This window comes from Rhineura floridana, chromosome 15 (assembly GCF_030035675.1).
Source record: "Rhineura floridana isolate rRhiFlo1 chromosome 15, rRhiFlo1.hap2, whole genome shotgun sequence".
Taxonomy (NCBI): Eukaryota; Metazoa; Chordata; class Lepidosauria; order Squamata; family Rhineuridae; genus Rhineura; species Rhineura floridana.
Window position 1 is genome coordinate 38,858,120 of NC_084494.1, and position 26,673 is coordinate 38,884,792.

The 26,673-nt window shown below is 53.9% G+C and overlaps 1 protein-coding gene across 2 annotated transcripts; it reads right to left on the reverse strand.

The window, feature by feature from the left end:
* Positions 1 to 441: 441 nt before the first annotated feature.
* On the reverse strand, positions 442 to 26,673 carry PRX (periaxin). Of its 2 annotated transcripts, XM_061597849.1 has the most exons (8): positions 26,517 to 26,673; positions 14,219 to 14,274; positions 13,846 to 14,026; positions 13,450 to 13,542; positions 12,460 to 12,601; positions 10,807 to 10,966; positions 9,553 to 9,746; positions 442 to 7,834 (listed from the first exon to the last, which is right to left on the reverse strand). In XM_061597849.1, exons 5-8 carry the CDS (start codon positions 12,484 to 12,486, stop codon positions 2,543 to 2,545), a joined length of 5,673 nt encoding a protein of 1,890 aa, XP_061453833.1. In that variant the 5' UTR covers positions 12,487 to 12,601; positions 13,450 to 13,542; positions 13,846 to 14,026; positions 14,219 to 14,274; positions 26,517 to 26,673; the 3' UTR covers positions 442 to 2,542. The 2 variants fall into 2 exon arrangements, with proteins under 2 accessions (XP_061453833.1, XP_061453831.1); XM_061597847.1 differs by lacking the exon at positions 13,846 to 14,026.

Consider the following 26,673-nt stretch of genomic DNA (forward strand, 5'->3'; position numbering starts at 1 on the left):
CCACACAAGTACACCTGTCTGTGGAATCCACTGACCTCTCTCACTGCCTGGGTATCCTGCCTCCAACAATGGTTGACATCAGGTCCACTTCTAATTGACGGAGATGTAAAAGGGCTTCTACACATGGTTGCAGTTTCTGCTGATTATTAATTTGCTTCATTTTATTGATTCAACCAGGAAGTTGAGGGTGGATAGCAACTGCTGCATGCAGAACCAGGCCCTGCAGACTTGGGAATCCTCAGGGATATATCACTTTCTGCGAACGTATCACAACCAGCAGCTCTCTGGCTGCTTTCCAGATGATGTGCACAAGGTCTGGAGCCCATCCATGCACCTCACTGAGGGAGAAGCATCCTTTGTTGCATAATGAACTAAGACACAGGAGTGTCTCTCAGCCAGCACAACGGAAAGGACTACACAAAAGCAGTAAAGTTAGTCCACAGATTAATTTTTATTCAGACCCAGAATAGAAAAAAGCAGCAGTAAGTAGAGTGTATCAGCGATACAGTGTTGTAACATCTTGATTTTTTTAAAAAAGTAATTAAACATACAATCAGCACAGAGGCAGTTACTGGAAATTTTTAGTGGCAAAAGTGGAAGCCTATCACAGCAAGCCTGTGTTGTTAAAAAATTAGGATAACAGATTTCTGTACATCTCAGAGCAACAAGAAATTATTCCTGCACCCACTCCCATCACTTGACAGACTAGTGACCCAAATCCCACCCTGCCAAGCCCATTTCTGCCCTAAGTGTTAATGCCTTGGCATGATCACTGCACCCCCCACACCCCCTCCTGGCCCGACAGAAGGGGGGTGGGCCTCTCTTTGTGGAGCTAATGAGCTATTTTACAATTGAAAATCTAGAATCAATTCATGCGCATTTAGAATTAAGGCAGAGGGTGTGTGTGCGCATCACAATTGAGCTCTTGTTCCTAACATGGGCCTAAGACCTCTTCTATAATTCAAGTAAAATTGGGGCTGCTGGTGAAACCACCACCATGAAGGCAAGGGGGTGAGAGAAAACTGGGGAAGAGTTTGCCTCCACAGCCCCCTTAGAAAAGGGTGGGTTTGCCTCTCTGTTTGAGGAAAGACAAGAGGGAGACCTGGAAGGAAGGGAGACACCAATTTCGGGGGGGGGGCAGGAACTGGACTTCCAAGGTCAAGGGAGCACCTTATATCTTGGAACCAGAAATGGGGTCCGTCCTTTATGGTTCCACTTTGCATCAAAGAGGCCTGCAAAAGTGCCAAAAACCAGTTCCAGCTCATCTTTAAACAATCTGAAGAGCACCTTAAAAATCACAAAGCACAGTCCTCCTCAGGGAACATTTCTGACTCAAGAGAGCCACAGAGGTCCTCCTCAAGAGGGGGGTGACTGTGGGGGTGGGCGGGCTAGGGGGCTGGCAAAGGAGGCACTGCCAGGCAGTTGGGCACAGTGGAATTGCTTAAATGAGCCTTCTCTAACCTGCTCCCCTCCAGATGTTTTGGACTATGACTCCTAACAGCCGCAGCCAGCATGGCCAAATGACGCTGGGGTGGATGGGAATGGCCGCCCAAAACACCTGGAACATGTCGGGTTAGGAAGGCCTGGCTTAAGCTCTCCAGGGACGGCTCCTTTGGGCACCTCTGTTGATCAGCTCAAGTGAGCTGGGACTCCTTGTAATCAGCTCGCCTGCCTCTGTGGGAAAATGTAAATGGAATGCCTGCAAGTCAATCCCGACTTATGGCGACCCTACGAAGAGGGTTTTCATGGTAAGCGGTATTCAGAGGGGGTCTACCATTGCCTTCCTCTGAGAGGCAGTGACTGGCCCAAGGTCACCCAGTGAGCTTCATGCCTCTGTGGGGATTCGAACCCTGGTCTCCCAGGTCGGAGTCCAGCACTCTAACCACTATGCCACACTGGGAAATGCCCCCTAAAGCCCTCTTTTGCAAGGGGGAGATGCTCCTCTCTGCTACTTTCAATGCCACTTGATGGAGAACATCTCCTCACTGAATGACCTCCGCCAAAAAGGTGCTGTTCCCTCTCCTCCCCATCCCCACTTCTAACCTACATCAAAAGGTGTGGGGAAAATGGTGTCTGGCTTCCAAACAACCTGTTCTCAGTGCATTAGTAGACAAGCTTAGTAATGCAAAGAGAGGAAACAACTGAACAGCTTCCCATGGGACCCCCCCCCAAGAGCAGCTGAGAGGGGAGGAGGAAGGCATGGGGGGAACTGCTTGCCAGGCCCTTTTTTGAGGGGGGGGGCACAGGGATAAGCCTTTTCAGACAGACAGAACGGCTAGTGAATAATTTATTCACACAGATTTGCTGCAAGGAAACCACACCTGACTTGACGATGCATTGGCCCTCCAAGGTGGGAGGGGAAGGCACCCGTCAGGTGTGCACCTGATTGCTGCGTCTCCCACTCCCTTGCCAAGGACTGCCCCCCCTCATTCATGGTTAGCACTAAACATTACACAGGAAGAGGAGGGGTGCAGGAGGGGGCGAGCGACTGCCCGACTCACACAGTAGCCGGCACCATCACCTCCCCTGCCCTCTGCAGCTCTCACGGGGCCTCCCCCCTCGCCAGGATCTGCCCCTCAGAGCTGAGCTCCCCAGAGAAACCCACCGAGGGCAGCTTGACTTTCAACCTTCCCTCACCCTCTCCTGTGTCATCACGGTGCTCAGGAGTGATCTCTAGCACCCCATGGGATTTGGGGCTTAGCACCAGTTTTGGAAATTTGAACTTGGGAGACCTCTCCCCCTTGGTGCCCACATTGCCCATTTCCAAAGAAGCCATCTCCGTTCGGGCAGCAGACGAGACCACTGCCCCAGGAGCCCCCTCCCCATTGCGCTTCTTGAAGCCAGAGAAGGAGATCTTGGGGGACTTGAACTTGGCCACTTTGAGGGCAGCAAAGGTGCTGCTGGTGCTGCCACTGCCGCCTCCTCCTCCTCCCCCCCCCGCCCCATGGCCTTCCTCCTTGGCCTCTTCTGCCCTCATCAGCTTGAGGTTCAGCTCTGGGTCCATTTCGTCTGTCTTAGAGGGGGATGAGAGCTCCACTTGGGGCAGGCGGATCTTGCCCAGCTTGTTCTTGGTGTCCTGGGCCCCATTTGGCAGTGAAGCCTCCGCCCTCTCCCCGTTGGCCTGAGTAGCGTCCCCCTCTGCCGTGGAGAAGCCCAGCTTAGGCACCTTCAGCTTGGAGGAGCTCTCCTCCAGCTCACCATTGACCTCGGCCCCTGCCTTGGAGAGAGAAAGCCCAAAGGTGGGCTTCAACTTGAGTTTGGCCATCAGCCCCTGGGTGCCGTCCGGCTCCTCCTCTCCCTCAAGGAGCCCAGAGGAGCCTTCTGCCCCTTTCCCCTTGGGCCTGCCCAGGCCAAACACAGGCCTCTTCACCTTGGCCTCCGCCTCGTGCCCGGCAATGCCTTCCCCACCCTCTGGTCCTGTTCGGGGCAAAGAGAGCCCAAACTTGGGGATCTTCACCTTGTACTTTTTCCCTGCATTGGCATCCAAGGCCTCCCCTTGGGCCCTTGCACCCTTGCACCCCTCACTGCCGGCACCGCCACTCTTGCCAGCCCCCTCCGGCTCCTGGGAGTCGCAGGGCTGAAGTTGGGCCTCCTCCACTTCGTAGTCAGCACGAGCTCCGAGGCCTGGGGCAGAAATCTCCAAGCCGGGCATCTTGAAGGCCATTTTCTTCCCCTCCTGCTCTCCTCCACCTGAGCCCCGCCGGCCTTGAGAAGCAGGTACTGGGGCGCCGGTGTCCCCCTTGGGGTCCAACACCTCAAGCACTGGCATCTTGATCTGGGGCACCTTCAGCCTGCCTTCCAACCCTCCCACATCCATTTCCAGACCTGCCACGCTTCCTGCTTCTCCCTTGGCCTCTCTCTTCCCATCCAGATCCACAGAGAAGCCCACGTCAGGCAAAGCAATCTGGGGCATTTTGAAGGAGACATCCACCCCCTCAGCAGGGGGGCAGAGGGGCTGGGTGTCTGTGCTTGACTCGGCGCCTGCTTTGGAGAGGCTCAAGGATGGGAGTTTGAGCTTGAACTTGCTCTCGTCAGGTCCCATCCTGGCTTCTGCTTCTGCCTTGCCGAGGCCAAAGGTGATGGGCAGAGAGGGCATCTTGAGCTTGGTTTCTTTTGCCCCACTTTCAGGGCTCGGAATCTCTGTGCTCTCTCTGAGTTTGGGAGCCTTCAGTTCAAGTTGCAGGACTCTTGGCAAATCCATCTCGGCCTCTCCTTCCCTATATGAGCTGGAGCCCCCAAATTTGGGCAACCTGACCGATGGAGCGCTGGCTTTGGCCCTGGGCACCTTCCCAGCTTCCAAGCTCACATCAAGCTCCACCTCAGGGGCCTTCACTTTGGGGGTGGAGAACTTTAGCAGCCCAACTGAAGGCATCCTGAACTTCCCTTCTGCGGCCACCTCCTCCTCAGTCAGGGGCAGCTCCACGTCTGAAAGCCGGGTTTTGGGCAATGAGATGTCCACTTTGGGCACTCGGATTTTGGGGGGCAAGATGGAGGCTTCCGCTTCCCCTTCCCCTCCAAAGCTGAGCCTGCTCCCTCCAAGCAGCTGCACCTCCACCTCCTCACCCCTCCCAAACTTTGGCAGTTCCACTAGTGGCAACGTGACCTTGGCGTCTGTTGCTCCATGCAGCGTGGATTCCTTGACACTGCCTGCGGGCAGGCTCACATCCAGCTCCGCTTTGGGGGCAGAGATGCCGATGGAAGGCACTCTGGGGATCTTCAGCTCCCCCTCACAGCCTCTGAGGTCGGCCTTTGAAACGTCCACCACGGGCTTCTCCACAATCAGGTCCCCGTCGGGTTTGGTGCCAGGCACAGCGATCTCCAGTAATGGCATCTTCACCTTGAGGCTGGGGCTGTCTGAGCCCATGACCAGCCCTGCCTCTGCTCTGGCCCCTTTGGGGCCAATCTTGGGAAGCTCAACCTGAGGGATTTTCACTTCCAAATCTGGGGCCCGAGCGTGCATCACCTCCCCTTTCTCCACTTGCACTTTGGGAGAGGTCAGCCTCAGCTTCGGCATCTTTGCAAAGGGCCCCTGTGGCTTCCCCTTCGGGCTCCCAGGAACCTGCTTGCCCTTGGCGCCCACTTCTGGGCCTGTCCCCTGGGCGTCTCTGCGCATGATGCTGAATGACGGCATCTTGAACTTGGACACCTTGGCCTCCTTCTCTGGCATCTTTGTGCCCAGATCTCCTGCCAGGGCCTCTCTGCTCTCTCTCAGCTTGCCCTCCTGGCTCTCAAACTCGAGGCCACCCTCCTTGTCTTTGCCTCCAAATTTGGGCAATGAAAACTTGGGCACTTTGACCTTGACATCTGGGAGACCAATGCCAACCTCAGGGAGGGCACCTGCAGCCTCTTCACTGGGCCACTCTGCCATCCGATTAGGGAGGCCAAGGTCCACGTCCACCACAGGGATGTCCACGTCCACTGCAGGCAGCTGCACTCTGGTCTCGGGAGAACCCACTCTCACATCAGGCTCAAGGGCTGCAACAGCCCTCTCCTTGGGCGCATTCCCTTCAACACCGAGAGCTAGTTTGGGGCCTTCCACCTCCAGCCCCCATTTTGATTTGGGGAAGGAGATCCCAAACTTTGGCATCTTCAACTTTGAGCCTTTCTCGGCAGCTTCTGGGCCCCTGGCCTCGGGCACTGATGCCTCTGGGTCTGGGCTTGCCTTCCAGGCTTTGGGGGCAGAAATGCTGAACTTGGGGAGGGCAAATCTGGGTGACTTCATCTTGGACTCGGCCTCCAGGAATTTGCTACTCTCAATGGCCACGTCTGGGAGCTTTACAGATGGGATTTCTACTAAAGGCAGTTTCATTTGGGGGCCTTCCAGTTCCAGGCCAATCTTTGGTAATGGCTTGCCCTGCAGATCCAGGCCAATCTCTCCCACTCGCTCCCCTTCAGCCGCTGGAAGCTCCTTCCCAAGAGAAAGGTCCACTTTGGGGATTTTGGCTACCATCCCACTGACATCTGGTCCCTCCAAGGTCCTCACACTTGACTCTGGCTGGTCCACCTGGCATTTGGGCACACTGATCTCTATCTCCAGGTCTTTGCTCATTGTCTCAAACGTGGGCACCCTCAGCTTGACCTCGTGGCTCCGGGGTGGCTGCTCAGTGATCACAAGCTCACTTTCAACCTTTGGCAAATCCAGTTCAACCCCAACTTTGGGCAAGTCAATGTCAAGCACTGGCACAGCTGCTGATGGAAAGCTCAGCCGAGCCACAGGACCAGCCACCTCCACCTTGGGCTTCTCCACAGAAATGTCCAGCTCTGGCTTTGGTACGGGTACCTTGGGAAGACGCACATCTGGCAACTTCACCGCCGGTAAGGAGAGATCCACCTTTGGGACACTGACCTTCACTCCAGTGTCACCTCCTGTCTTTGGCAACTTGGCAGGCATTTGGGGTGGGGAGTATGCTGCCTTGGCAGGGAGGTCGAGCTTTGGAAGTGACACTTGGGGCATCTGGAACTTGAATCCGGGCCCTTCAGCAGCCTCTTCTGCCTTCACCCTAACAGCCAGCTCCACCATGGGCTTGGGAAGCTGCACATCGCCGACTCTGGGGGCTGAGATGTCAAGGGATGGCACCTTCACGTCCAGGAGCTTTGCCTTGCTCTCCACGGCCACCGTGGCACCCTCTTTGCTCTCCAGCGTGTGCTCCACCAGGGAGATCCCCAAACCCGGTATCTGGATCTTGGGGCCTTTGTCTTTTGTCTTAGGGCTTCCCAGTTCCACGTGCGGCAATTTACCTTCCCCCTCCTCTTGGGCTTTGGAGCCCAGCTTGGGTAGGCTGACCAAGGGCATCTTTACAGATATGTCTGGGACCCCCACTCTCGGCTTGGGGAGCTCCACGTCTGCATTCCCCTTGGGCAGGGGAATCTCCAGGCCCACTGAGGGGAACCCCACCTCCAGAGAAGGCAACATGGTCAGCCCTGGCTTCAGCTGTTTCTCTAGTGCCTCAGTTTTTGCTCTGCCTTTTCCCAGGAGAACTTGGAGGTCTGGGGTAGGCAGCGTCAGCTCTGCCTCCTCAGCAGAGACCCCAAACTTGGGGACCCTGATTTTGAAGGCTTGCCCTTTAGGGGCAACTTCTTGGGCAGCACCCGCCACTCTGGGGAAGCCCAGGTCTACGTCTACCTCAGGAGCCGACACTTCAGCCACGGGGATCTTTAGTCCAGCTTGGAGGCCAACTTCTGGGACCGCCAGCCCCACTGTGCTGACTTGGGGCAGGACAGCCTCCACCTTGGGCAGTCCAAATTGTGGTGCCTGGATCCTGAAGCCCTCGCCTTTGCGGCTGGCCTTGGGAGACTCTCCCCCAGGACCAACTCTAGGCAAGGGGAGGTCTAGTTCCACCTGCGGGGCCTGGAACCCAGCGCCCCCCTTGGCCCCCACCCCTCCTTTGGCTCTCTTCACCTTGGAGAAGGGGACCGTGAAACGGTAGCCTTTCCCCTGGGCTCCCCCTTTGCCTCCCGCGGTCATCTCTACTACAGTCTTCGGCAGGCCCACTCCCAGCCGGCCCTTGCCTCCCTCTGCTTGTGCTGCTGCTGCCGCCGCCGCTTCCTTGACCTTCAGCCTGGGGAACTTCAGTTTGTGCCGCTTTGTCTCCAGAGAAGACAAGTGTGGAGAGATGTCTGGGCTGGGCTCAGCAAAGGCCACCTCTCCAGCGCTCTTGGCCTTGCGCAACTTGGAGAACTTGGGCAAGAAGAACTCCACGTCGACAGGCGCGCTCTCCAGCTTCCTGGCTGCCGGGTCCCCACTCCCATGCACCTCCGCCTCTTGAAGGCCCTTGGCCAAGCCCTTGGCCACTTGCTTCTTCTTCTTCTTCAGTGGTACCAGGCTCTGGATGTTCTGTGGAAAGAAGCAAGTGCTGTGTGAGTCTCAGGATGCCAGTACGAGAGGAAGGTACATCTCATCAGCACACCAAGGGGGGGGGGACTCTTGTTTCTTTCTTTTTGCCAGATAAACCTAGGCTGGTGTAGGAGTACACAAACCTCTATATTTCACAGGGCTCTTCCTCTGGCCAAAAAGAACTCAGAAATTCGGAATACTTCACTCTTCTAAGCAGAGAGCATTTTAACTGCTATGTGTTCTTCTGGCTATAGGAAACTACTCTCACAGTGGCCAGCCAAATGTGACCCCCACCCCAGGAAGCCCACAAGCATATTGGCTTGCATTGCCTGCAGAAGCACTTGTATGGGACACTGGGTTCCTCTCAGCCCAACCCTCCCCAGATAAAAGGTCATTCCTTCCTGAGTCCTTGGACATCAATTGTGTGTGTGTGGGGATTATTTCAGTCATCTCCACCAGAGACCTTTCTCCAGCTTCCCCCACCTCATGGAGGTGAACCAGGAGGTGAAAGGAGGGAGAGGGGCCTCCCTGCTGGTGGGGTGGCACCTATGAAACCCCCCAAAGGCTCACCTAATTCCCACACTGCTGTCTTTTAGGGTTCAGGCAAAGACCTTTCCACCCTCCAAGGCCTTTTGTTGATTAAAATGAGCTCATCTATATTAATCTTTTAAGATCCTTGCATTACTTTATTTCCTTTGCTGGTTCAAAATGGTTTTTAGTTTTCATGTTTGTGCTGTTTTGAGCTGCTTTGATTTGTTTGTAATGGGTTCTACAGTTTATCACTTAAATTTTGTACTGTGTTTTGTATTTTTAATGGTCTGTAAACCATCCAGGAGATGGATTGATTCCAGAAAGGAAAAGACAATAATGCTGGGAAAAACAGCAGGGAGTAGAAAAAGAGGAACGTCAAACAAGAGATGGATTGATTTCATAAAGGAAGCCACAGACCTGAACTTACAAGATCTGACCAGGGTGGATCATGACAGATACTATTGGAGGTCGCTGATTCATAGAGTCGCCATAAGTCAAAATCAACTTGAAGGCACATAACAGCAACAACAAAACTCAGTTATATGGAAGGTATTCAAATGTAATCAATGAAAGAAAACAAACTGACCTATCACCCTGGGTTGTTGCAGAGATAAATTGGGGGTAGGGAGTGGGGCTAGACATAACCCTGTATGCCACCCTGAGCTCCTTGGAGGGGAATGCAGGTTGTGGGGAGAGGGAGAAGAGGACAAGCGTTTGTTTGCAGGGAGCTTCACTGTCAGCATGCTGTAGTTGCAGTTACTGCATCAGACTAAACAGGCCAGGCACTCTGCGAGACCCACAAGCAGGGCAGGAAGGCGGAGAGGGAGAGAGGATGGCCACCTCCCACTGTTGTTTTCCCCTTGAATCTGGTACACAGAGGTAGACTGCCTCTGAATATGGAGGCATCACATCTAAGAGCTGTTGGCAGCTCCGCAATTTATCGAGCCATTTATTTAAAGCTGTCATCACATCCTGCATGCATCTGTTACCACCCAATGTATGAAGGAGCCCTCAAACAAACTCTGAGCACCACACCTAATCACCTCCCCACCACCACACACACAGGAGCACATGCACACACACATGCACACACACACACACACAGGCAGGAGGCCTCTCTTTGTGTCCTCTCTTGGGGAGAGGCAAGCTATCACTGGAAGGCCCAGGAGTAATTTCAGACCACCCACCAGCTTGGCCATCTTGGCTTTTGGGCCTCTCACTTCAGAGGTGGCGGCTCCAGGCTTGCGACAGACATCTGCACTGGGCACCGTCCGCTTCAAGCAGAAGGAGACCATGTACGGCTCGGCACATTTGAGGATCTGCAAGGCATCTTCGTACTTCATGTTGTCAAAATAAACTCTGGCACTCAGGAGCTGGTCACCTGCAGAGCGGGGAATGGGGGGGAAGGTCAGCAGGAAAGGGACCTAGAATGCCACCGAGGGGCTTGGCAACCAAGCCAGAGCTCTGCAGAGCCCCTCGCCCTGCTCTAACTAGCAAGTCACAGCCATACAGGAAAGCGATAGATTATCAAACAGGGCAAAGGCCACAGTCAGGTTGAGTTTTTTGTAGCTTGAACTTTGACCCTGGCAAAAGCTGAGCCCTGAAACAGAGGAAATAATAGAGTTGGCCCTGCCCTTATTTATTTATTTATTTATTTATTTATTTATTTATTTCTATCCCTCCCTTCTACCCTACAATAGGACACTCAGGGCGACTACAATAAAATTGCACACATATATAATAAAATACACAATAAAAACACAATCATTACAGTAAATTAAAATGCATAGAATACAATTAAAATACATTCTGCATAGCATACAAACACACATGTATATATGTGCCTACACATATGAGGGAGTGAGAATAAAAGAACTTAAAAGATAAAAACAAAAGATAATATGCAGAGAATATTTCCATCACTGTTCAGCGGTGGCATCCCCAACCTCTGCCTAGGCTGAAGGCACGGCCTATCACTCCACAGCACCCGAGAGCACCAGGAGAGCCCTGAAGCCGGAACAGGCCGGAGGCCCATCTGGTCCAGCGTCTGGTTCTCACAGGGCCAAACAGATGCTAGAAGGTGGGCCTGAAGGCAACCGCGTCTCCCTGGGCCAGCACTCTGCTCTCCAAAGAGCCACAAGCAGCGAGTGGCACTGAGCAGAAGACGCTCCTCCTCGAGCAGAAGGCAGCCAGGGAAGGGGCCACGGCTCATGTTGGGGGCCCTGACCTGGCGCAAGGTGGCCAAGGCACCCGATCTTCAGACCTCCCCGCCCTCCACCAGAGCTCAGCCTTTGCATGCCAAATACACAGCCCACAGCAGCATCTCCAGGCGGGTGGGGAATGTCCCCAGCCTGAAGCCCTGCAGACCTGGACCCCCGACTCTAACTCCGCACCAGGCGGCTGGCTGTGCTCCCCTCCCATTCCCTTCTGGGGCTCCTCACCTTCCCGCAGGCTCAGCGCCCGAGCGGCCGGTGAGTCTTTCAGCACATCTTTGACAAAAAGGCCCCCCTTCCCTCCGGCAGCTACAAGCATCCCGCTGACCCCGGCTTCTGCTTCAGTCTCCACAATGATCTCCAGCACTTCAGACGTCTCTGTTGTTCTCTGTAGGGAAGAGAGCAGAGAGAAGGGTGGCCCAGAATCCCCAGCCCACTCTGGGCACAGCCCTGGGGATCCCAAACCAGGGCAGAGTTGGGTGGGACCTGGGGGCACGTTGCTTGGCCACCCACCCTGGACAACGTCCGGGCCCCCATCTGTCCGCTACCCTGCAGGGGAAGGCAACACCCCACTTCAGAGCAGAACTGCGTCTGTATAATTTCTGCTGGTTGCATTTGCTTTCTCTCTCTCCTCCGCCTCCTCCTGTGGGCATTATCAAGGGGACACGCCCCCATGGACTGACCAGGCTTGGAGCTGCCTTGTTTCAGAGGACAAACCACCTCAGGCATGCTCAGACCACTCTTGCTCTGGGCCTAGACAGTTACTGTTCTTTTTGACACAGATACCTCAAATGAAAGCCCTTTGATTCCCAGCAATGTGTTTACTGTTTACAGCCAGCCAGTGATCCACAGCCATCAACACTGCTGCGCTGTGGCTGTGCAAGCGAATTACTGACGCACTTCTACTTACTTTCAGGGCAGCTCAAAACAAAATAGAAACAGCAGATGATCCAATGAAATCATGACAAGAAAATATAGACAAGGACCAGGGCAGCATTAGAACTTTCTAGGGTGGCATGTTATTTCAAATATTGGTGTTTTCTCTCTTCCCCCCCCCCCATTTTGATAAACTTTCAGTAAGGACAGGCATAGAGTTTTTCAGATTAGAAGCTGTGGCTTGATAGCATGGTTGCTTCCCACGCACGCACACTCTTTCTGTCCGGGGGCACAGTGTAAATTCCATGTCAAAAATGCATCAAGAAGATAACTCCTACCCAAGACTCTTTTAATATCCTGTTTTTAAAATTTAGGAGAGGGTGGCATAAGGTAAAGGATGGGCATTTATAAGCAAAACTGTTATGTGTTCTTATTTTTTGTTCTTAAAGGAAAGTCAACAGCCTGCCTGAGAGAGAAAGGGCGGAGCAAGGTGGAGGACTGATTCCTCTGAGGCAAGGATGAGGACATCTGTGGCTCTCCAGATGCTGCTGGGCTGCAGCTGCCAGCACCCCCTGCCAGCAAGGCCAACGGTGAGGGAAGACGAGTCCTGGGGCCCAAGAACATATGGGGACAGCCACAACTCTGTGGTGTGGCAAGCACTACACTAGTGCAGCCTTGGCCTTGCACCCGGTGCCAAAAGGGTCACTTCCAGTGGTGGCTCCTAATGCTGGGTCTGCTTTCCTGCCCAGGCCTCCCTGCCCAGCACTTGCCCAAACAGCCTTTCGGCAAAAGCGTAGCAGAAGCAGCAGCAAAAAGCAGGGCCCCTCTCTGCACTGCGAGCCAGACTGCCAAAGCTACAGGCCCCAGCCCCCAATCCAGAGCCACCCCCTGGGCACGGTCACAGAGAGAGAGCTTTGAGCCAAGATGGCCTCTCTGGTTTAGGAAGCCACATTGCCCTGATGCGTAGCGCCGCCAGGCCGGGTACGATCCCCACTCTGTTCTCACCTCCATAGCACTGAGCTGTGCCTGCATCTTCCCTGGGGCAAGAGGCTGTGGCTGTTCCCCCTCCACTGCGCTCACTCTGTCGGCCCTCACCTTTCCTCTGGAGGACCCACTTCAGCGCTGCATGACGCTTCTCCTTCGGGGCCTGGAAGGGGACCGAGAGTGGCCAGAGCTGAGGCCGCATCTACACAACACACCTAAATCAGTTTGAAACCAGCTCATTTACCCATCCTGGCTCGTTGCCTGCAGAACATGAGTGGGAGCTGTTCTTGGAGCTCTTTGCTAGTGATTCCTTTCCTCCCAGCCTTCCCAGGAGGACAATCCCCAGACAGGACCCTTTGGACAGGTAATCCTTTGGCAGAGATTGGAGGGAACTACTGGGAGCCAGAAGTACTTCTTTACTCAGCGCATAGTTAAACTATGGAATTTGCTCCCACAAGATGCAGTAATGGCCACCAGCTTGGATGGCTTTAAAAGAAGATTAGACAAATTCATGGAGGATGGGGCTATCAATGGCTACTAGCCGTGATGGCTGTGCTCTGCCACCCTAGTCAGAGGCAGCATGCTTCTGAAAACCAGTTGCCGGAAGCCTCAGGAGGGGAGAGTGTTCTTGCACTCGGGTCCTGCTTGCGGGCTTCCCCCAGGCACCTGGTTGGCCACTGTGAGAACAGGATGCTGGACTAGATGGGCCACTGGCCTGATCCAGCAGGCTCTTCTTATGTTCTTATGCCCACCCTCCTGTGCACCCACAGGCCCAGAGCCAGCTTCATTCTCCCTCCTCTCAGAGATCATCCATCCACACAACTCCACACACCCTGGGAGCATGCTTTGGATGGGACACCATGCGCAGGCATCCAGCATCACACAGATCACCAACCCTCCTCCCCCACCCAGAATGTGTCTCCCTGTCATTCCCCTCCCTCTCACACGCATCTATCTAACTTCCCCTCCTCAAATTAACCAGAAAAAATGAAAAAACCCTTCTAAACTTACAGCTTGGTCTGCATCACCAGCTTCCCCTGGGGACCGGTGCGGGGGCGTGCCTGTGCGGGTTCAGGGCTGTTCATTCCCTTTCGACTCAGCTGGCTGCAGGGCAGGAAAAAAGGAGGTTGTGGAAGAGGACTTTGCCAGCTCCCAGGCACCCCAAAGTCCCTGCCACTAGGATGCAACCCCCCAGGGGATGGGAGTTGGCCTCCCTCAGCTCTAGCAGCAATGCACCCCCCCTGCGTCAGACGTTGGCAACATGGGACACAATGCCTCTTGGCTGGAGAGGGGTTGAGACCGCACTGGTTTTGCCGGTGCAACTAGATGCTTTACTGCAACTGGGCAGCACAGACACCATCGCCCAGAAACAACACAACTCAGTTGCACTTCTACACACACGCACACCTACAGGTTGTCAGCAGGAGTCAGGAAGGAGTGGAGAAAGAATGACAGCGCAGCAAGGAGGACGGTGGCCTGCAACACGTTCAGAGAGACAGCAGGATAAGCTTGAGCCCAGGAGGACCGAGTTCAAGTTCCAACCCGGCCATGGACTTGATGCAGGGCCACCGAGTCACTTGCTGCCCATCTGAAAAAGAGGGCATAGCTGTGTCACCACAGAAGCAAACGCTGCACTGGAAGCGTAATTTGAGAGATTCCCCCACAGAAGGATGATTTCCCAAGCAGGCCGGCATTCTCCAGCAGCCAAGCCTCCAGAAAGGGGGAGCACAGCTTGGAGGGGGCTGTGACAGCATGGGGGAGCCGGTGGGCAGCTACTTACAGGGCCTTGCTGCCTTGTCCTGAACACACAGATTTCTGGAAGTCAAGTCTCTGCAGCTGTGGAAAGAAATCGCTGTTAGTTATCTGGGCTTTTGCAAGTAGCTGCTCTGAGGCTGGTGCTCTGCTCCTCCCCTCCCCTCCCCTCTTTCCTGGGAAGTGGCCAGCCTTTCGGCAGCAGGTGAGCAGCACTGGACAGGATGCCAGGAGAAGGGAGGTGGCAGACCATGCCAGGCAGCCTTCACCAACCGGGTGCCCTCCAGATATTGTGGACCACAACTCCCATCAGTCCCACCAGCACAGTAGGTCCACAACATTTAAGGGGCACCCAGTTGGCGAAGGTTGATGCAAAGTCTGCAAAAAGCAGGAGAAGAGATCTTGCAACCCTTGGGGCTGGCCCTAGACATGTGGGTGCCTGAAGGGGGAAACCCAAAGGGCACTTTTCCTGCCCTTACTAACTAACGGGCATCAATCACACTGGGAAGTTCTGCACACGCACACACACACACACACACACACACACAAAAATGGGACTTCTGCAAGAGAATTCTCAGTGCAATTGTGGCCCATGAACTAGATTTGTCTGCCTTGCACCCTACCAGCTTTAATGGGCCTCATAAAGGAGCCACCTCTGGCAACCTCCCACAATAGGTGTGAGGAGCCTGTGGTCCTCCCAATGTTGCTGAACTACAATTCCCGTCACCCCTGGCGAATTGGCCATGCATGCTGGGGCTGATGGGAGTTGTAGTTCAGCAACATCGGGAGGGCCAAAGGTTCCCCACACCAACGTATTAACAGCAGAGTTGTCCTGCTGAGACCAGCCAGTGGCCGCCTGGCTCAGCGCTTCATTTTCCAAACAGATTTTACTTTGCTGCTTTTTAAAAGAAACAATCCTGCTCTTCATGCAATAACCTTACAGAGTGGTCAACAAATACAAAACCAAAACCAAGAGACAGTGTAAAACAATCTTTGCAAACCTGGCATCCTCCAGATGTTTTGTACCATAACTCCCATCAGCTCCCAGCCAGCACAGCTTTGGGAGTTGTAGCACAAAACATCCGGAAGGTGCTATGTTGGTGAAGGCTGCCATAAAAAAGCAGCATAAAACAGCAGCAGTGGGCAGAGGAAGAGCTGAATTTTAAAAATCCACAAAACTCTGCATCTAAAGGACTTGCACATCAAGGAGACCTTCAACTGGTGCAGAAAAGGCATCAGGCACAGTGGCAACGGAGCCTTGCTAGAGACACCATTCCCAGCAAGAAAGACCCTATCATGGGTCTGCCTGCTTGCCTCACTTCTGAAGGTGGAGGGTCTCCCAGGATGATCCACTTGGGGGCAGAAGGCAGTCCCTGAAGTGCCCCAGGGAGCTCCAGAGGTGCTGTCCGTCCCATTAGGCCTCAACATCTGGTATGGAGAGGGAGGCATAGCCCCTTGGAGTCCTCCCTCTTCTCCCCCAAGCATTCATTTCCCCCTTCCTCTTGCCCCACTGTTGCACCATGGGGCCGCTCACCTTTCTCTGCCCAGCGATCCAGAGCTCCTGCTAGTGCTCTTTGCAACCACCAGAGGCGCATCCCCGAGGTCCATGCTCCCTCCCCTGGTGGAATCTCAGGCTGCAATGGATGGGTGCCTTTCATTCCCACGCCCGGACTCTGAGGACCCACGCCACGCCATTCCCCGAAAGGTCAAGGCACCATGCCGCACATTCCCAGGCCCAGAGAGACAAAGGGACGCAGGCTTTGGGCCAAGCCCCCATGGGCATAGCCGGCATTCTGGGAATGGTTCCTAAACACCTCCTCACGGACAGCCCAGGACAGAACCCAACGCTGCCTAAAGCCAACTCTCTGTTCATTACATTCATAGCCAGAGTGTGAAAAGGGGGTGTGTGACAAACATCTGGTCTCTTGCCCTCCATTTGGGCTAAGCCAGCCAGCAGGTACCACCACAGGGTGAACTCTGGGCCCAAACACCCAGCATATGCTTCTGGCTGAAGAAGGGGGCATTGTAACCCAATGCAAGAATCAGGACTAAAGGATCCCAGAGGCACGAAATCATATGGAGAAGGAAAGTGTGACAAATGGATTGGTTGGCAATAGGCAGCCAGAAGGAAGGAGGCACTTCAGGGACAACATGCAAGTTCCCCCAGAACTCACTTATCAAGGCCACTGGCTTGGATGGCTTGAAAAAAGGGGGCTAGGCTAGAGGTAGGGAACTGGGGGGGGGGCTCTCTCCAGATGTTGCTGGACTGCAGGGCCCACCATTCCTGACCCATTGGCCGTGCCACCTGGGGCCGACGGGAGCTACAGTGGGGCATCTGTGTTGCACGGGGAAGGTCCTTGCCTCAACTCCAGTGGCCCCTCCGGGCAGGGCTAGGAAAGGCCCCGGAGTCGGAAACGCTGGAAGGCTACTGCCTGTCAGTGCAGACCATATGGAGCCAGATGACGCAGTACATGTGAGGCAACTTCTTGTGATCCCATGAAGTTCCCCAACCCTGGATCAGACAAAGGAAAGCAGGAGAAGGACAGGCGTAGGCCTGCCACTGCTTATTAGTCATGAAGAGCAATATGGAGCCCCAAGTCCAGAAGCAGTATACTTGTAAGGACCACCAGGCGCCTAGTGACAAGCAACAGGGCTCCCTCTGAGAACTCCCTGGAAGCCTAAGTGGCTGGAGACAGACTACTGGGCTGAATGGATCTTGGACTGGTCCAGCAAGGCAGATTCTGAGAGTTTTATGTATGTGGTCTCAGTACTGGACATCTCCTGATGAGCCAGGCCACTGGTCCACTTGGCTGAGCACTCCATTTTCCAAAAAGAATATAATTTTTTAAAACTGTTCTTATTTAAGAAAACTGCTGTCCCACCCTTCAGGTAGTAACCACTCATAGTGGACAACAAATATGAAACCAAAACGACAAAGGAATACAGCAAGGGGTGTGTGTAAAATTACAGCCCAGAAAAGTAGTAGAAATAATGATATCCCCCCCCCAAAAAAACCTTCTTGGGGTTTAAGAACATAGAGACTTGCCTTATACCTGTTGGAAGTGCGGCAAAAGCAACCCCTCCTTTGTTCTTTTGTTCCAGAAGGGAGATAGAGTGAGGGTCCTCCAGATGGATAGGCTTGACTACCTTTACTTGGGATGCTCTGACTGACTTCCTTCCATCTTAGGGAAGCTTATCTGCCCCTCCTCTTCCGCCCTTCTCTTCTTCGACTGTTCGAGAGAGAGGAGACATCTTTGTCTCTGCTCTCTCTCTCTCTCCTGAGCCATGAGGTCAACTCCCAAGCCTGGGCATTGCGCCTCCAACTTAGTTAGTTAGTTAGAACTAGGTATGCCTTTCTATCTACTATGTATTTCTATAAATAAAGTAGCTTTTCTTATTTTACTAAGTCTCAAGTCTCAGTGATCTAAATGCAGGGTAAAAGCCTGCTCTCTTAGGTAAATGCATACCCTGGCACACACGCAGCTCAGACCGTTGATGTTCTCTGCTAACAAATATACAAATTTACACAACAACAACACCGAGTCAGATCTTCAGTCCATCTAGTCCAGTAGTGTCAACACTGACTGGCAGCTGCTCTCCAAGGTTTCAGGCAGGAGTCTTTTCCCAGCCCCAGCTGGAATTGCTGCTGGGGGTTGAGCCTGCAACCTTTGGGATGCAAAGGAGGTGTTCTGCCACTGAGCCATGGACCTTTTTTCAGTCATGATGCTATGCTCTAAATGTCTGCCTTGAGGTAAAGGCCCATTGGGCTCAATGGGGCTTCTTCCCAGCCAGGTAAGTGAGCACAGGACTACAGCCTTAAACCCACAGCTGTACCACACGCACAGACCCAATAACGCGGTTGTGAGACACTGAAAACTGCAGCCAGAGCAAGTAGCAAAGCCACAGCCTTGTCTGGGTGCATGTGTGCCCTGCCAATGTCTGACAGAGGCCACACAAGGGACTCCCCTGAACCCTTTTAGGCCAGGAGCGGCCTAACCTTCAGCCTGAGGGCAGCAGTCACTTCTCATGCCAGTGGTGGGAGGGGCCAGAGGCAAAAGTGGGTGGAGCAACAAATGCAAATGTTACCTCTGTGCAGTAGGCTCTTTTCCACACATTCTCTGGCCTCCATCCAGAGTCCAAGGAGACAGGGCAGCCAGGCAAAAGCACTCTAGGAGGGGAAAGCCCCAACTCCCAGACAAGGCTTGGAGGGTCACCTGTGGCTCCAGGCGCTGATGTTCCCCACGGCCACTTCAGGCCAAGCAGGTGAAGCCAGCGAAGACAGGATGGGGGGACAGGATGGGGGGACAGGGTGGGGGGGCACCTCTGGGGCTGTGGGTGCAAGGAGGAGACGTCCTCTGGGGGCAGCTGGGGTGATGGTCTTTTCTGCTCAACTCTGTTGCCCCTTTCCAAACTCTGAATATTAAAAAAACAATGGAGAGATCTGCTCCCACTCCAAGAGCAGAACAATGAGCGGCTTGTCCAGGCCTCTCTCTCCTCTGCTCGTGGCTACATCGTCACCAGCCCCACATCGCTGCAAGAACGTGGGAGAATGCCAAGCATTCTGTAGGCTCAGCAAAACTGGCGGGGGGGGGAGGGAGGACAGCTGAGGCCTGGACCAGCAACTCTGCAGAACAGCCAGGAGGCTAAGCAAAGCATCCACTGTAGCTCCCTCCCCTCATGCTTGCTGGGATGCTGTGGAATAGAGCTAGACTGGCCTTTGTATGGGGGTCAGACTAGATGACTCCAGAGATCCCTTGCAACAATCCAGAGAAGTCTCAATGCAAACACTGAGGAATGCCAGAAGGTTGGCTGAGTAGCAAAGCAAAGCGAGGCAATTTGTTTGTGACAACGGCTGATATATTTTTATTTTCTGATGCTTCCATCCTGCCTGCCTTCCATCCTGAAACCCAAGGTGAAGGCACAAATGTGGTTCCCAAAGAGTCTCCCATCAAAGCACTGACCAGACACAGACCTGCTTACCTTCAGCAAGGTGATGGCCTCATGAGCTTCTTCAGCTCTGGGTGATTTCACATTTGCACTGGACTTTTTATTAATGTGCAAGTGTTTCGCCATCCTCCTGACATCACGTCTGCTCTCTTCCCACTTTTAGACCCGCTGTCCGGCAGCTGCGCACATGCACTTAGGTGCAGGATGCTGGGAGGACAGTTGGCAGTTTCCTCTGACGGCACAGTTTATACATGCCAGTCAGTCATCAATGGATGAACATGTAGGTGCAAAGCCCTCAAGCGAGAACAGCGCAGGAGTTCAAGTGCTTCATAAACTAGAGTTAACCCGCTTCTGTGAACATAGGTCCAGAGCAGAGTTTTTCCTGCTATGTGCCACACTTCAACATGGACTCCATACCCCTACCCCTACCCCAAACTCTGCCAAAATGCCCCCGGTGTGTAACAAAAACTCCTGGGCAGACTGGCTTGTACTTTGGGGCCAATTTGCAAGGCAGGACAGGAGGTGGGAGGGGGAGAGAAAGCAGGCAAAGGGATAACCAAGGAGACTCAAAGAGTTAGCAGCATCGGCCAGATGAATCAGCGGAGAAGGACTTGCAGGCTGGGAAGGTTCCCGAACCAAAAAGGGAAGACCCAGAGGGGTCCAGAACCAAAAGCCAAGCCCTCCCAAGCACATCCCCCCCCCGCTTCCTCCTGAAGAGTGTGTGCTTCCTCTCCCCCCCCCCACACACACACACGGTCACAGGAAGGAAAGGAAATGGCCCTGCCTCCAGCCGACCAACCCAACCGGGAAGGCACCTTCTTGGAATGCATTTCCTTCAACTGTATTCAGCACATTTCAGGAACAGAAGGAAGAATTGGGGGGGGGGAAGGTAACAGCAGTCCAGGGCAGCAAGTAGAGCTCACAGGGAATGGGCAGGGGGAGGGGGTGGTAACGGAGAGGGAGAGAGACCATCTTGTGGGGCTGGGTGGGTGGGAGGCAACTGGGACCTGTCTGGCCAAGAAGCAGCCCAGCCCTCTGCAGGGGTGATGTGATCAGCCATAATATAAAAGATACGTGGTGGGGCAAGACCACCATCCCCACTGACACCGCCTCGACCCACCACGCCAGACCACAAGGAGGCCAAGTGCCTGCCTGTGCCTGCCTTTGCTGCCTTTCACCCCTTGTTCCTCTCTTATCCTCTCCCCACCATCACACTTCAGACTGTATACTCCTCTGGGCAGAGACCATTCGCTTTTCTTGCTTATTTATGCTGTAAAGCATCGCCTTCACTGAGGGCATCATTTTAATAAATATTAATGATGTAATTTCTCAACAGTGAGGAAGGCACTCTGCACATTCACAGAGACACACTCATTTCTTGACATACTGTATATCAAAGCTGAGCAGAGGCTCTAAAGGAATCTGGCATCTACTTAAACACCAGGCAGCTGCAGATTCAGAACAGCTGTCTGTTCTGACCATCAAACATGCACAGAAAACATGTCCTCAGGATCAACTGGCAGACCAGAATGACCCCAATTCTGGAAGCAGGAAGGAGGGGAGCCAGGTGGAGCCAGGATGAGTGCCTGTGGGCAAAATGGAGGCGGGGCATAGGACTCCTTCACCTTGTGACCCTGGCCAGCATCATCCAAGCAGGCAGAAGGACCACTGGAGCAACAGATGAACCACAGACCTGTGAATGATTTGGAACCAGCTGGGTGCCACCCTTTGCTCTCCAACATCCTGTTCTAATTCTGGGCAGAGATGAACATTTGGGGCTCTGGTACGGATGCCCCTTTGTCGCCAGCTAAACACAGAGCACATCCTTCCCGGGGGAGAGCAGATGCCCCTTTATTTTCCAAGGCAAGAACCTCCCAGGTTGTCCTGACATTTGGGCTGGGAAACAGAGAGATGTGAAACTGTTAGTAACCCTTGACAAACTCAAAGCAAAACCTAGTTCTGTCCCCTTGCTGTGAAAGACATGCATTTAGGTCCCTTGTCAAGGCTGTATTCCTGGAAAGCTAAACTGACCCTCTTGGAACCACTTGATTTCCAACCATGGCATACAAAAGAGTTCCCCTGGGGTCAGTTGCGAGGGTGGGGAGACAGATGATTTCTGCACCAAAGGATTTCCTGCAGCAAATTGTGCTTTGAGCAACGTGCCCCAACAAGGTGTCGTGCAAACTCCATGAGGTGCACTGCAGTACTCAGCACCACCCTCACAAAAACCACAACTCCCCCCATGGCCCTGGGGGTGAAGCCAAGGCAGTTTATGCTTGTGGCTTAGGCCTGACCAGAGAGCATTTTTTGCTTATAAGCCAATAACAAGAACCTAAACCTGCATTGCCTGAAATACACAATCAAAATGTTCTGCCACGGCAGGAAGGAGGCGCAAAGGAGCCTTTTGTGTGTGAAAAAAGCCCTTTTCAAACCAGCAAACCAGTTTTTGTTTGGCTTCTGTGTCATGTTCCTCTGCCAAGCCCATTCCAGCACTAGAAAACATTCACATCGCCCAAGACACAGGGTGCTCCACCATCAGCAGCCGCTTCCGCAGACCTCCCTGCACATGTGGCTCTTGGGCATTGCTTAGTGCTGACAACTGAGGTCTTCTTCGCCTCAGATTAGATTAGAAGCCTTCAGCCAAGGAACTGGCCAACAACCTGGACAGACTCCAGCCCTCCACCCCACATTGGCCCATTGTCTCAGCTCTTTCCCTCAGGGCCCTGTGACCTGCCTTTTCCTTTGGTTCCCGTTTCTGTGGCTCCCCTGCATGGGGAAGGGTCAGAGCTCAGGGTGGCGGCACCTGTCTTGCAAGCAGATGGCCCCACACTCAGTCCACAATGGCATCTCCAGGCAGGGCTGGGGGAGACTCCTCTTGGGAGCCCTGGAGAGCCATTGCCACAGTGCAGGCAGCACGGAGCTAGGAGGCCCATTGGTCTGATTCCAAGTACGGCAGCCTCCAGCGCCCCCATGCTTCCTTCAGCTGCATTGCCTCTGGGCTCCCAGCCCGTTAGGATCTCTTCCAAGGTTACATAAGGACATAGGAAGAGCCCAAAGGGGGCCCATCTAGTCCAGCGTCCTGTTCTCACAGTGGCCAAACAGATGGCCCAATGGCAAGCTCACAAGCAGGACCCGATCACAAGAGAATGTTCCCCATTTGTGATTTCCAGCAACTGGCATTCGGGGGCACTTACTGCCTCCACACTGGAGGTAGAGCCCAACCCACTAATGCCACTGTTGCTGGCACCTGCATGAGGTTTTAATCCTAGCCAAACCAACAACCACCCTGCCTCTCATAGAATCTGGACAGTAAACATATTAAAGGTCTGTTCTCTGAACACTTGGAAGGTATTTATTTATTTATTTATATCCTGCTCTTCCTCCCGGTAGGAGCCCAGGGCAGCAAACAAAAGCACTAAAAACACTCTAAAACATCATAAAAACAGACTTTATATTAAAACAAAACACCCTTAAAAACATATTAAAACAAAACATCTTTAAAAACATTTTTTAAAAGCTTTAAAAACGCATTAGAAAGCAATTCCAACACAGAGAAACTGAGATAATGCCTCTACTTAAAAGGCTTGTTGAAAGAGGAAGGTCTTCAGCAGGCGCCAAGAAGATAACAGAGATGGTGCCTGTCTAATAGTTAAGGGGAGGGAATTCCAAAGGGTAGGTGCCATAACACTAAAGGTCTGCTTCCTATGTTCTGCAGAACAGACCTCCTGATAAGATGGTCTCTGCAGGAGGCCAACCAACTGCATGACCCCAACTGGCAGCACCCACAGAAGTGCCCTGGGGGGGGGAGTCAGGGGACAGGACTCAAGGATGGTCTGCATCCAGGCTCTTGAGACCAGCATATATCCAACACACACACTTAGAAATCTGAGTCCTGAAATTTGTTCTGAGCACTGCACAGAGCTCACAGAATTTCCACACAAAAACTCACTTCAGTTAAACTAAAACCTTTGTTTCAGCAGTATAAAGTGTGTGTGTGTGTCATTTTGTTGCTACTATTGTTGAGAGTTAGAAATCCTTGCAAATCACACAAAGATCTACCAGTCGATCCAGATCTCTCTTCAGCCCATCCCCACTAGAGAAAAAATTAAACCTTGCAGGGTTCTTCTCGTGAAGGTAAAATGGGGGACAGACGGACCATGAGCTCCATGACAGAAAAGTGGGGTATACATGAAATAAATAACTTTTAAAAAACCAAAAAGAATGAGGGGCAGACCTACCCAGGGCCAGCCCCACTGGACCCAGGTAAGGACTGGTTCTGTGCCTTGGGCCCTGCCAGTGGACGCCTCTCCCTCCATCTGCTCCGTAGGCAGATCCAGCTCAAGGAAAGAGCCTCTGGCCAGGGGAAACACTGTGATGGCCTTCCCACTGAGGCAGCAGCTTTCACTCAGAGGGGAGGCTCTGTCCTGCTGCTCCAGCTTGGAGGAGAGAAGGATGGTCAGGTCAAGTGAAGCTGAGCCCAGGTCTGGACAGAGTGGAGGAGGAGCTTCTCCTCTCTCACCCCCCCAGCAATCTCTGCAAATGGCTGAAGAGTCCGCAAAAACTGGGCTGCAAGGCAATTTGGGAAGGAAATGGCAGCTCACATCCCAGGAAATCCTGTCTGAATCCAAATGTCACATTACATGCTTATGTAGGGAGTGTAGCCCCTACACTGGCAAACAGAGCAAGCTGAAATCAGAAACAGGAAGCCAAGTTGTGAGGAATCAAGGCAGGAGTCTTATAAAAGGAATCTTGCTGGTCGGATGGCTCCATCTAGCTTAGCTGCCCATTGCCCACAATAGCCAACCAGATGCTTCCAGAAAGCCCACAAAAGCAGGTATTGAGGGCAACAGCCCTTTCCTTTTGCTGCACCTGGCTTTCAGTGGTAGGCTGCTTCTGAATATGGAGGTTCTACATAGCCATCATGACCAATAGCCACTAATAGACCTCTTCCATGGAGTTGTCTAGCCCTCTTTTTTAAAACATGTAAGCTGATGTCTCTGTCCATTCCCACATCTTGTGGCAGGGCATTTCATATGTATGATGTGGAGAGGATCTTTATTTCCAAATTTCCTGCCAGTCAATTTCATTGCATGGCCCAGAGTTCTAGTGTACTTGTCTGCCCACTAACTCCCATTGTCTTGACCATAAGCACAGAACAAATGAGGGGTATCTACACCACAGTGCACCATGATGTATGGAAATGCAGACATTCCAGGCAACTAGGATGGTGCTGGGGCTAAAAGAGGGCCCCGCACACACACACACGAGGCAAAGCCCCCCCAATTGCCCCTGCTTAGGACAGGAGACAGCAACCTTGGCCATCTTGAAGGCACTGGCCATCTCCCTTGTGCAGGCCAGGCACGCAAGCCCCCCCCCACTGTTCCTTTGACCTTAGGCTGGCCCTGGCTGGGAGGAGGAAAGGGGGTCCATCCTCCAGCCAGCCATTTCTTGGACTTCTCTGCCTTTTCCCATCTGCTTGGTATACAAAGGTGAGGGGGCTACACTCCCTACACAAACACAGGGGTCTCTCGCAAGCCCTCTGTGGCATTGCCCTGGCTTGGGCAAAGGGGCACTTGCATCTTGCGATTCCACTGGTGAAGAAGCTGCTGGAAGGCTCCAGAAGTAAGCCTACTCTGTCCTGGCAAATCCCAACCCATTTCTTTGTGGGTTGGCACAGAGATCTCTATGTGCAGGAGGAGAAATCCCGGGCCGCTGCCAGGCAACCCGCCCCGTCCGACCCACTTGGCCAGAAGGAACATGAGTTCCCCACAAACCATGACTTTGGCAGAAGCAGCACGGCTTAGCCGAGCCCAACTGGTGAGCTCAGCGTCTCCAAAGGAGCTTACCCTGCAGTTGCCCAACCCCAACCCCATCTCTTGGCTGCACAGACACACTCTGGGAAAGGCCGAAACTCGGCGAGAGAGACTCTGCTGTGCATGCAGAAGGTCCCAAGTTCAAGCCCCAGTCGGGTACCTTCAGGGAGGGCGGGGATGTCCCCTGCCTGAAACCTGGAGCGCCACTGCCCCTCAGTGTAGACAGGACTGAGAAAGATGGACTAGCGGCTTGACTGTCTCTGTGCGCCTGGGCTAGAGAATCCCCTCCTTGCCTTCCTTCCTAGCAGGACATCCCTGGGAGGAAACCACTCCAAGCCCTCCTTGTAGCAGCAAGCTCAAATGACTCTCCCAGGACCCACACACCAATTTCAGGCAAAAAGGGAGGCTGTGTGCGTTTTGGGGGCAGACTTTTTGTCACCAAGTCCAGACATGCCTATTTGCCCAGCCTCTGGGCGACACGAATATTTCGGCGGGTCACCTCCGTTGCTTTGTTACCGGCTGGACTGAGATGAAGAAGTTTAATACCTGCAGATTTATTTCATGTTTTGTGGATTCAATAAATATCATGCAGATAAAGAAATAGCATCTTCAGAGGCTGCCAGGAGATTTGTAACCCTTTGTAGAATAAAACCAGCTGGAGCTGGCGCTTGCATTTCTAGGGGCGGGGAGTCAATTGATTATTTTGTTGTATGTTTTATTGGATTTTATTGTATTTTGTATTTGATCTGTTGTTCACCGCCCAGAGAGCTATGCTAGTCGGGCGGTATACAAATTTAATAAATAAATAAATAAATATTTCCCTTGTACCAAAAGCCACAAGGGGTTCCAGCACAGTTCTCAGAGCCAGAGCCAGAGCAGAGAGGAAAACGTCCTCACCTCGCAGGAGAGAAGCAGAGCCGCCTCCTTCATAGCCAACTGGACCGGGCCATGCAGCTCGCCCCCCCCTTTCCGCGGCTCCGTCTGCCTCCTGAAACGCCCCCGCCTTCACCAGCGCCAGACCAGGAGAGGCTGCCGGGCCAACGCCGTTGAGGCCACCAGCAGAGTCCCCAGCCCGGCACCCTCCGGCCCGACTGCCAGAGCCCCGGGGTGACAGCCACCCTCCGGCCAGCCCCTCTTCCCCGCCCGCCTCACCGCCGCCTGGCCTTACCGGGGAGCGAGCGGGGCCGCGCCGGGGGCTCAGAGGCCTCACAGGCGGGGCAGGTGCTGCTTGGAAGGGGAGCCCCGCCAAACGGAGGGGCAAGCGCCGCCACTCGCACTCTCGGGGCTCCTCGCGGCGCGCGCCAGGCGCTTTACAGCCCGTCAGGAGGGACGGGCGGGACGGGCCAAAGAGGTAACAGGACTGGCGCCAAGGCTTCCAAGCCCACCGGGGCGGCCAGCGGGGGAGGAGCGGCAAGAGGCAGGCGAGGCCGCGTTCGTGAACCGCAGGCCCCGCTGCTGCCCCACCTCGCAAGCCAGCCTCCGGGCAAAGAGCTGCCCAGAGGGTCCGGCCTGGCTCTCGGCGGCGAGGGATCCCCGACAAGGCGCGCGCGTCGGAGGTGGACTTACCCGGCGGCCCCGCTCGGCTCCCGCTCCCGCCGCTGCGCTCGCCTTGGCCAGTCTGGGCGGCCGCTGGCTGGGGCGCTGCCGGGCAGGAAGGGGGCGGCTCCGGCAGCCCGTGGGCGCCCAGCTGGGCCGGCCGAACCGGCGGGCGGGAGGAGGGTCA